The sequence below is a fragment of the Hydractinia symbiolongicarpus genome, chromosome 6 (genome assembly GCF_029227915.1).
Source record: "Hydractinia symbiolongicarpus strain clone_291-10 chromosome 6, HSymV2.1, whole genome shotgun sequence".
Classification (NCBI taxonomy): domain Eukaryota; kingdom Metazoa; phylum Cnidaria; class Hydrozoa; order Anthoathecata; family Hydractiniidae; genus Hydractinia; species Hydractinia symbiolongicarpus.
Genome location: NC_079880.1, coordinates 25,783,467 through 25,794,869, shown reverse-complemented (window position 1 = coordinate 25,794,869; position 11,403 = coordinate 25,783,467). Strand labels below are relative to the sequence as shown.

Here is an 11,403-nt window from a genome sequence, read left to right as displayed (position 1 = left end):
TGTGGACATACCAATGATTTTTGTAGTTGTATTTTTGTCTATTCGCATATTTATAGCCGCAGATGTAAACGAAAATAATTTTTCACCTGCGTTTCTTCATAAGGCGCAAGTGGGAAGAAGATGTTTTTAAAGCAAATGTAGGAATAGTTTATTTCGAGGGTGTATTTCAACTTATAATTATTAGAACCTCTTGTTTTCAATAAAAAAAAACCTTATCGTTAACAATATGGTCCACGTTTTGAGTGAAAATGTGTACAAGTTTTTTTACAATTATCCTCGATTTATTAAATGAAAATCGTAATCCATTAAAGAGATTGAAAACGTCCAGAAGCTGTAATGGGTCTTAAATGATGTTTAGAAGAAAGATAAACAAGGCTAAGCTCCCCTAAAACTTATGATATCCATGATAAATTTGTCTTATAATTTATTCCGGATGAAATGCTAGCTTTGGTAGCAAATTCTATAGTATATACAAACACTGTTTTTAAAAAACATGAGACAAATCTGACTATGTCATCCAGTTACTAAAGAAATAGAAACAGGAGATTGTGCGTTCCTAACCGGCTTCGCAAACGTAGGTTCTAACCGTACTTAAAATAGACCTTCGACGTTTTTTATCATTCATTTTTCGACGAAAATTTATGGTAGGCCATATATTTTTTTCGCTATGCGGTCACTTGAATGACACGATTGAAATTGAACCGGTAAAACTTTTTCCCAGATAACGTGCGTCTGAGTTATAGATTTATTGCAGTTAAATATTTTTTTTCTTACAATAACACTTCAATGAAAACCACAGGAAAAGTAATTTTCATTTTGTTTCATAGTTTTTCATGTATACCAATGTAGCTACTAAACCCTTGTCCTTCATCTAGTTACGAGGTTGTCATAAAAAAACACACACTGTTTTCTAAAAATACCACGGCGTGTCCCAACACAGTATTTACATTTTTCGCTTTTACGTTTTATATTCTTCTATTCTCTATATTCTGTACCCATGCAAAATGGTATCACAGTAGCAATAGCGCATGAAACGCGATATGGAACGAACGGGCGAACCCGTGATTGATCCACGGGCTACCGGCTAGTCTTTACAATAATAGCCGTTGCCTGTCTGTCGGTAATAACCGGTTTAAGCTAAACAACGTACGAAATCGTTAAGCCGAAAATTACAAATGGGATACATTTTTATCGACGTTGTGCGACGTGCGAAATTCTGTAGATTTAGCACGGGCCTACGACAAATCGTTATTAAAATGCTTCCCACGTGTCTGTAAAGCCAAGATGGTGTACCTACGACTAGCGACAAGCGACACAAATGAAAAAAAAAAGGTTTGAAAGCTAATTGTCGTGTGATTGCTTTTTTCTGCATCGTCACTGTGCAACACTTATCACGTGTGTGTGTTTTTTTAGCTTATTGATGCAGTCATGTACGATTAACTGAGTTCTGAATATGAATAAAGACTTATAAAGAAAGTTCCTAATCCAGCTATGCAGAATTTGTTATTTAACAAGCCTCGTGACAAAAGTGCCTTCTTCGCCTACACGTCTAAGCGTGGCGTGTCAGCGAGAAACCGAAGAAATCAAAGGATATAGGATGTTGGTCTAAGACAATTCATTTTTTCCATTCCGATGCATCAGTAGATAACCATGGTAAAGAAGGAAAGTTTTAAAGAGAACTCTAAGGACAAAATTAGTCACGAGTTAAAATCACAGCTGGTTGTTTCGGTTGCACCTAGTAACTGCGCTACTTAACACTTCTTTCTTGAGTAAATAAAAACTGTGTCGTCGTAATTGTATCAAACTGTCTCACAAAGGACGCAAAAATTGATAACAAAAATAAAAATAAATAAATAGACAAAAACAAGGGAAAGAGGGGATTAAAAACTGGTGTGTTTTCTGTATTATGGCAAAAGAAATCAAATCAGCAATCTCGTGTTTTTAGTACTTACACATTGCCGCCGATGAGAGCATTTTAAGATTTAAAATTTAGTTCCAAGATATTTCAAAGAATTTTACAAAACAACAACATGATTTTATTAAATAAAGCACGGTAATAAATTCTTCACACGACGAACATCCAGTGTTCAATAAAATATGCTTTTACACGTTTCTTTTAGATTTGAATTTTTTCTAAACTTTGTTAAAAGTACCTAAAAACATTCAATTGGATATATGCTGACGAAACACAAAAGTTTCCTGTTTCTAATCCTTCTATATTTCACATTTTCATAGTTCAAATTCTCATGGTGACACCAATTATAAAATAATTATTGATAGTAAAAAAAGAAGTGGGCTGACTTCCTCATTTTGTTAATCAAAAATAAATTTCCTGTTGCATTTTTTCTAGCCATTTTCATCTTCCTTTGATGCTTCAGCTATTTTTATCTTCCGTGTTTATGAAATATTTATGAAAATCTATTTATGTTATTTTTATATTTACTCTCTTGAACATTAAACCTACTTTTACAAAGTAAATAAAAAATATTAGTTTTTGACGCAGTTTTCCGCCACGAGTTTCTTAACAAGCAAGTCTAACTCAAACAATACAATTTTGTCGCGCAAAGTTTATTTGGGGTTAAAAAATAAGGAAAAGAACTAAAGGAGCATCGAGTAATGAAATGACATTAGTGAATTTCTGAAACTGAATTTCCTTCAAACAATTATGTGTGCAGAGCAAACAGCTGATAATTTTTTTAAAAAGAAACAGCAAAAGACATGTTCTAAATATAAAATCGGATATAAAAATAGCATACACCTAGCTGTGATGACGCACAATTCCTGTTGATATTAAAAGGTAATTTTGTTTTGTTCAAAAAAGACTTTAACGACACATAACATAATTATGGTAAATTTCGATGGTTACGTCACATTTCGCTTATGATGAATAGTCAAACTTTGTGATTTCCTGTTTTTAGAAGTACGATATTTTTCCGTTTCTCTCAATTGAAATTCTGCCTACGTGAGGGGAGGATCTAATCGCATTAGAAGTAAAAATAAAATGTACGCTGCAGAAACAAAAGTTATTATGTAAAATAAATGGCTCTTGAATATGTTGCTACCGAAATGAGCATAAAAGCCGAAACCAACTCGAAAGAGTCGTTAGATGAGCCTGCCTTATTAGCTTTTTTTACCAAAAGAGAGATGTTTCTATCAACGCAAATTATATTTTTGACATTTTTATTGATCACCGTTAAAGTAAGTTCAAAGGATTGTAAATATCGAAGATGGTCAGGATGTTCTAGCGAAGAACAAGTTAAAGTTACAACACCTTCCGACACGGGTAAGAAAAATGATAATCTGGAGTATTTTACTTTAATATAGTTTGGTGAGTTTGACTTCTACCTTCCTTTAGTTAGGTGAATCATCAATTTATTTTATTTCTTTAGATGCCAGAAAAGTTAGCATTGTAAAACTCTACCAGGGTATCATAGAGTTTCTGAGAAAACGAAATGAAAAGAAGCACAACGAAGAAGAGAAACAAGAACAAATAAAAAATGATGGTAAAATAAACAGGTTGAAAGAGTTCAGATATATAGGCGCTACAGAGAAACGGGTAGCAGATCAACAGAAATTACAACAACTGCAGAAACAAATACTAAAGCAACAACAGGAGCAATTACTGCGCCAACAAAGAAAAAGAAAACAACAGCAAAAGCTGCAGGAAGAAGAACAAAAACAAAAATACCTAGTGGAACTGCAACAAATGATGTTACAACTTCTGCAAAAACAAAAGCAATTAAAGAAAGACAGAGAGAAAAAATTACTTGAACTACAGTTCCTTCTTTTACAACAACGTCAAATAGAGAAACTGCAACTACAATACCAACAAAACAATTAGATTAACCTAATTGAAACACGACATGCATTGCACTTTGTTCTTAAGTTTTATAGAAATCGAAAATTTTAAATAATTAACTTATTTGCTTATAATTTATGTCAACCATTCTCTGAAGTTCTAAAAATCAATTAAATTTATTTCCAATTAAATTTTTTTTGCCGAGTATATTTAGTAGCATTGTTGCAAAAATTCGTCTGTTGTATATCAATTCCTATCTCTTTATGAATGCCAAATTGCCTAAGTCAAAAATGCTTTTTCCTGTTTTAACTGAAAGAAGCCGTAGGTATATATTAAGTCAAAGGCATGTCTCTCATATCTTGTTATTTACCTCTATTTCAAATGTTAATAAAAAATTAAAAATGTCAATGCCATTATATTAAGACACAATATTGCTGCTGTTTAGGGTAATTATTTCAGGATTATGATTATGATTAATTTCAAGTTTTTTCTGAAGCTTAATTAAGTCTCGCACTGTAATGACGTTGCAGTAAAAAAAAATAAAAGCAAATATTTTAGAAGCAATAAACGCAATGTTAAATAAGGTGGAATCATACCATAATAAGAGTAATTGATTAGAAGTCTTATTATCGTATGATGAAATATAATTGATTGATTAACTGTCGAACAGTTTTTCGCCGGGATGTCGTCCAGCCTGGTACGTTTTCTAAATCATTTCGGATTGCTTTTATTGTAACATACACAGCTGGTTAACTTTAAAGGTTAGGCGTCATAGATGGGTGCATAATATTCTAAAAGCAACATTTTTTTACATTTTTCTCGTACTAGTCGATATTTTTCTTAAAAAAAAGAAAACGAAATGTTCGTTTACGATCTTGGTAAACCTTTTTCTCTAGGGCTTTTTTACGTTTCTAATACTCTGATGAAACGGCACCCTATGTAGAGAATATATAATTACTTGCAGAATTAATACAACTTTTAAATTAGAAGGCAGTCATATCTTCTACCATGCCATTTAAACTCCCTTGGTTACAAGTCTGGTTTGATTTCCAAATTCCTTGTAGAAATTTTTAAATATAATTTTATTCACAATTCCCTAGCCATCCGGCTTTCTTTTTTAAGGTTGAATTACATTGGGCATTTATGCGAATTTAGAACTTCATTACTACCCAAGCAAGCTTAGAAATATGAAATGAATGAACGTTCTGATGTCAAACTAGCTGGATGTTTTTTATTATAGTAAAGCAGAAAGACTTCTGCTGTTCGAGATAATAAAGTCATTATGACATAACAACAAAGTGTTTTATTGATTATTGATACTCATTTATGGCTTTATTCCCATGAGGATGGAAATAATGTAATGAAATAAAATTTAGATAAACTCTATAGAGTCACGTTTAAAAAAACAGAGATAATACTTTAAAACGTGTCCAATGTACAATAAAGAGTTGAGGCGCGTAGGTAGCTGCATATCTTTAAATGTTGGTAAAAAAAAAAAATAACAGTATCTCCTTCTGTCAAGAATTATGACACATCATTACGTCCATTTAATTTCGGAACCACCTCTTTACGATACTCCCAACAACGCATCCAGCTTGGTCGCGCACTTAATGATTTTAGATAGGCTTGTGCAAATTGAATCAAACTTGGCACACTTATAGTACGTCATAAAAGGAACAAAATGGCTGCAATAAAGCGTTTCTTGTGTCTGTACTTTTTCAGTGACGTTATAAGAAGCTTCAAATTTCTCTAAATTACCAACTGGTTAGGGTTAAGAGTTTCTGACATCCAAATAAAAGTTATTTAACACAATTCCTATTATTTTTCCGATTTCAGTGTAAAATATGGAGAGATCGGATTACTTACGTGTCCAAAAGTTACAGAATGATTCATCTTAATTAATGAAGTTGTTGTGTAACTAAAAAATTCTAAGGATAATCCTAACGAAAGTTATAATATTTTCCTGCTTAGAAGGAACACATAGAGATTTGTAGGGATAGTTTCGATTAATGGTCAATACCTGGACCTATGGGACTAATAGGTGAAGATGAGGTAACAAAACATCAAGCTGTAATAATAAAGCCTATCTTAAGACGATGGTTATGAACAATTAGAGATTTGACCCGCATTGCGGAAAAATTAGGTACCGTAATTTGTAGAGGAAGTTTTACTCCATCAGACATGGCGACAGGATCTTAGAGAGCAGCAGAGCGAATTTCCTAAACCGTGAAGGTATTTTGTGTGGAAACACGGCGAGTAATGAGGAAGAGGTAAGGGAATCTTTACGAAGAGTATAAAGAGTCCAGTTTTTCCGTACAAAAAGATTATTCTAAGCCATTTTGTGAGCCCTGCGGTAGGTCAAATTGTCACATTTGTAGATTTTTTTATGGATAGCAATTGTACTAGAAAACTTTATTGATGAAAAGGTCAGCTCAATTGTAACTCCAATAATATTATTTATAAATTATATTGTAAAACGTGAAATTTGCAATATATAGCCAGTACTAAGACTACTTTTAATGGTATCATAATTTTAAAAGTCATTTTAGATCTCATTTTAAGAAGCCGATTAATGTTCTTAAAATAAAGATAGGGTTTTGCTTCATAACCAATAATTTACGCAGGAAGGAGGGTTTTAATTTTAATTATATCCTTCAGTACTAACTCTAGATATAATCGATGCATATGATTACGAAAAATCCAGTTCCTTGTCAGTCTGTCTAGTGGATCCTCATTATCGACCTTGGAGCACTTAAATTGTGCAAACTCATTGGATTTGGAAAACCTAGAGAAAGACCATTTTATGTTCTTGTAAATGGTCAAAATCTAGTGGAATAAAGGGAACTTGAACTGTTAGGGATAAATACTGGCAATGGTTTAACATTTCCAAATCAATACCCTATGTATGAGAGGAAATGGTAGAATTACAGCATCACAAAAAAATACTTGTTTTATACCACAAAAAAACCCCATAAAATCATCGAATACCCTTTTGTAGCATCAGAAACAAATTGGTGTCCTCTTATTTTGTCTTTTAATCGTGCATCAGATGAAAAAGCGAAGCGTAGATAATAATTCAGAAGGCCAGTATGAGATGTAAAATTAGTACAAAAACAGAACAGTTTTCTTTCTTTAAAAACACACTGAGCATTAAACAGGACTCATACAGTGATAAACAATCGTAGAAACAACACACAAATACAACAACAACATAACAACTCAAACTGAATTAATTGGCACACAAAATAAATAAAACTTATCATAACTTGAAACGATCTGTGTAACAGATTACATTTTATTTTTTATAGTAGCATGTAATAGATATTTGTCGTATAAAACACTTTAAATACAATTTTGAGTTAAAATACTGCGGCAGAAAAAAAAGCCATATGCTATAATAAAAGATTAACAGGAAGTTTAAGCAACAGGAACGCGTTGGCAGAAATATTTAGGGTAAAACTTTGTTTTTAAATATTCGTAGGCGCTAAAGAAGGCTTAAAAAGGAAACTAAAAATAGCACTAATTCAGCTCAATGCATTTCTAACGTAGAAAGTTATTTTACTAAGTAAAATTAAATTTGAAAATTGAATTAATTATTTAAACGCTTTTATCTTTATTGAAAACTTTAAAACTAAATAAACGACACTTCATAATACATTACCAGCATGGATTCCGTGATGCTATAATAGCATTAATGTTCTGTATTAATTAGTTATAGACAAAAGAAACGTGCGTTGTTACATGTTTAATTCTGATCCAATTTAGTGAATATTAAGTTGACTTTTTGAAAAGAAAACATATTAAAAATATAACAACAACATGCGGTTGACATTTGTCACGCAAAAGTCGCTACAACCAAGCTTTGCTAGTGTTGCGTCTGTTCGTTTTGCAGTTGACGTTTTTGCAGCAGTAGTAACTGCAGTTGAACTAGCTTTTCTTCTCTTTCTTTTTTTAGTTGCTTTTGTTCTAGCAGCAGTTTCAACTGCAGCTGTTGCAGATCTACCAAGTATTGTTGATGCGACTTCTGTAGTATCTGTTTTTGTTTTAAATGTTGTTGTCGCTTATCACGTTTAGTTCGTTGTGATTGTTGAATTTCCAGAATGTTTACATTTTCAAAACGATGTGACAATTGCAAACGATTTATTTGACCACCATTTAAAGGCAACGTTCGTATTTCATATACTTGGCTCTTTTTATCGGTTTGAATCTTTTCTTTTGCATTTGGGAGTTTCAGTATTTTTTTTATGTCGCCGCGTGCTTCCATACTTATTTTTTTCGCATCTATAATTAATAAAATTAACATTAATGTTAACGAATAAAATATCTGAAAAAAAAAGAAGTAAATAAAACATTTATAATCTTACATGTATAAGACAGTGTGGTACTTTTATGTGACAGGTTTCGTTGTTTACTAGAACATCCCAACCATTTTCGAAATTTGCATTCCTTTGAACTAACTTCGAATGTGGTAAGTAAAATCAACGCAAATCTTACTTGCATTGATCGAAACATTTTAAAATATCAATACGTTATAAAAACAACTGCAGTCCATGTACTAACTGATGCTGACACAGAAATTGCTTTTGGTTTTATATCTATACCGAAATAATTAACCTAAAAATAATAATAAGGTACTATTGTCTATAAGAATATAATAAAAAAAAATTTTAACAATGTAATCGACAAAATCTTTTATTAAGAAATTGCATGACTTTACAATTTAAATCAATTTACTTTTTATTTGATCTTAGTGATATTCAAACTAAACTTGTCGTGCAACTTTTGCATCATCAGGGTATTCTGTTTGTAATTTCACTATTCCTTTATACAGTATACTGTCTACAAGTTTAACATCTTTGACGACTTTTCTTCCACTCCCACTAAATCTGCGTTACATTATCAATTTGCAAGCATGTAAAGAAAAGGTAAAAATATAAATTTCATCGAGATTTGCCCTAGACAAAAATTTAGTTGGAATGGAAAATTTAACTGAAACAAGCTTTGTACCCGAAATAGTTCCTAAAACTTCTAAACTTTTAATGAGGTTTTTTATTAACTTCTTATATGACAACAACAACAACAACAAGAAAAATAAATTGTTCAAAAGTAGTTCCTAAAATAGATTATCCCCGTGCTTGTTGAGTTCTGAATAAAAGCTTAATTTTGGAGCAACATGATGACATTCTTCAGGTGCATTTTAGTATTTTACCCTTTTATATCTTTTAAACTAAAAATTATCCTTGTTTCTTTTTTAAGTGTCAAGAAATCATAGACAGGCTACAAAATAAACTAAAAATGATATGAAAAATAATGTCGCGTAAAATAATGAAACTTGCCCACCTCTTTTATGAATTTGGATTGTATTATCTATTATAATTTTGCTAAATATCACCATATAAAATCAATAATATAAATAGTAAATACGTGTAAAAGGATTTAAAACAGGAAACTTATATACTCCTGAGCTTTTTTCGTGATCACATTTTTACATATATATAACAGTTTTTATGTACACAAAGGTTAAGTAAACGAACTTGTTCTTCCCCACTAGACTGAGATAGCCAGTGAAATGGTCACTGATACCTTAGAAATTATCTTATAATGTTTTAATATTTTTTGACTGAAACCATTGCAGCAGAGCGTTCGCTGCAAATGCAATGGTCATTCGTTTAACCGTGTGTATCGATTTTTTTGCTTAGAGTTTAGCTTGAGAATTAGATTAATATGTTAGGTGGTTTTCTAGTTGAGCGGTTGCAGTAGTTTCACAGCATCTCCAGTTTAAATGGTAGCTTTAAATGAAAAAGGACCACCTTCGCAGGACCGTAACTGATAACAATACCAATATGAAGTGAGTTTCACTCATGTTAAAAACTATTATTCGCCATATTAAAAGAAATTACACCAATCCAATAAATCGAATAATTTATGTTCTTGTTTGAAAAAGAAATTAATGAAAACTCCTATGGAGCACTAAATATACTTATATTTTGACCAATTTTAAAAACAGTTTGCTATCGCGCGGTGCGACGTTGTCTTTCGTCTAAATCTTTTAAGAAAAGTTTGTCTCTTCTGTTTTGAATTTTCTCTGACCCTTAATTAAAATTTATAGTTTAAACTATTATGTGCGTTGTTATGGCAAGCAAAATCGTTTCTTTGATCGATAGTTTTTTTAAAAATTGATTAACATTGTGCTGATGCGCCACGCCAACGTAAGGTATGTTTGCGAGAAAGCATTCTTTCCAGATACCTAGACAACAAAGCTGTTATGTTTGGATAAAAAAAGGCAAAATTCGGAATGTTGCCTTTTTTTATAAAAAACAGGGTCACAAATTATCTACAATATATGTTATATATGTTCTTTTATGATCTGAAAAGGTTAATTTAAGAGTAGCTCTTTTATGACAAAACGGCTAATCATCTTCAATACTTACGGTGGCCTTTATAAACTTTCTGAAATGTTGTTCATAACTTGGAATTAAGTGTAAGAAATGGTCTAATTGATATAAGTTGGAAAACAGTTCGGGATAGAACAATGATTAATATCATAGAAGAAGTACCATTAAATCTTCAACACTTTTATAGATTTAAAACTTAAAATCTTAATCTGCTATAATAACAGCAGAGGCATGCAAATGAGTATGTTTTCTCCTATTTGGAATGCTGTCATGTTTTTAGCATGTTATTGCTGAAATATCATGCTTTGTCAAATTTCGGACAACTTTAAATTAATTTTTAATATTTTTTTGAAACTGTTTCCTCGTATTTGCCTCCCTTTTGTGACCGCGATTCGATATGGGATGATTTTCATGCACATTGTAGTCAAAAATTAGAGCACCTTACACCGTCTAGTCTAGTATCGTCACCAAATAACTTGCATCAAACAAGCCATGACACTTTAACAAGCTAAAGTTGAAATACCTTAACGGTTCGGCTTACAACCATGCTGCAAAAGTGAACTAAGGATATAATGACAGAAGAAAATAGCAACGGGTGCCTTTCTAATTAAAGTTTGTACTTATATGACTGGACTAAAGGATTTTCTTTAAAAACACACTGATCAATGAACGCAACTGCAGTTCAATAATGCTTACACTAAAATTGCTTTTGGTTTTATATCTGTACGAAAATAACCTACCTAAAAATAATAATGTATATTGTCTATAAGAATATAATGAAAATGAATTTTAACAATGTAATCGACAAAATCTTTTAATTCAATTTACTTTTTATCACTTACTTAAAAAAACTTTATCATTACCACGTGAGGAATGTGTCGGAATGTTTTTACAATCATCCTCGATTTATTGAATTAAGATCGTAATCCGTTGAAGAGAATGAGAGCGTCCGGAAGCTGTGATGGGTCTAAAATTCTGTTTAGAAGAAAGACAAACGTGACTAAAATCCCCTAAAAACTACGATCTCCGTGACAAATTCGTCTTATAATTTCTTCCGGATGAAATGCTAGCTTTGATAGCAAATTTTATACACCTACAAACACAGTGCCTTCAGCGCATGCGATAAATTTGAATCTTACTAAGTTACTAAGTAAATTGAAAAAAAATGCGCGTTACTGATTGGCTTCGCAGAAGTGGCTCTAAACGCAT

General features: G+C 31.7%; 2 protein-coding genes across 2 annotated transcripts; one reads left to right on the top strand and one right to left on the bottom strand.

Moving 5' to 3' along the window:
* The first annotated feature begins 2,208 nt into the window (after positions 1-2,208).
* Positions 2,209-3,993, top strand: LOC130647875 (trichohyalin-like). Its single transcript, XM_057453883.1, has 2 exons — positions 2,209-3,283; positions 3,390-3,993. The coding sequence occupies exons 1-2, from the start codon at positions 3,040-3,042 to the stop codon at positions 3,839-3,841; spliced, it is 696 nt and encodes a 231-aa protein (XP_057309866.1). The 5' UTR covers positions 2,209-3,039; the 3' UTR covers positions 3,842-3,993.
* A 2,378-nt stretch (positions 3,994-6,371) lies between these two features.
* Positions 6,372-8,427, bottom strand: LOC130647386 (uncharacterized protein DDB_G0285291-like). Its single transcript, XM_057453229.1, has 2 exons — positions 8,164-8,427; positions 6,372-8,080 (listed from the first exon to the last, which is right to left on the bottom strand). Exons 1-2 carry the CDS (start codon positions 8,309-8,311, stop codon positions 7,665-7,667), a joined length of 564 nt encoding a protein of 187 aa, XP_057309212.1. The 5' UTR covers positions 8,312-8,427; the 3' UTR covers positions 6,372-7,664.
* Between the last annotated feature and the right edge of the window lie 2,976 nt (positions 8,428-11,403).

Excerpts from the sequence above, each read along its gene's own strand:
- LOC130647875 (XM_057453883.1), top strand. The coding sequence starts at position 3,040 with ATGGCTCTTGAATATGTTGCTACCGAAATGAGCATAAAAGCCGAAACC. Across the intron at positions 3,284-3,389 it reads TACAACACCTTCCGACACGG|ATGCCAGAAAAGTTAGCATT; the intron begins GTAAGAAAAATG and ends TTATTTCTTTAG.
- LOC130647386 (XM_057453229.1), bottom strand. The coding sequence starts at position 8,311 with ATGTTTCGATCAATGCAAGTAAGATTTGCGTTGATTTTACTTACCACA. Across the intron at positions 8,081-8,163 it reads TACCACACTGTCTTATACAT|ATGCGAAAAAAATAAGTATG; the intron begins GTAAGATTATAA and ends TATTAATTATAG.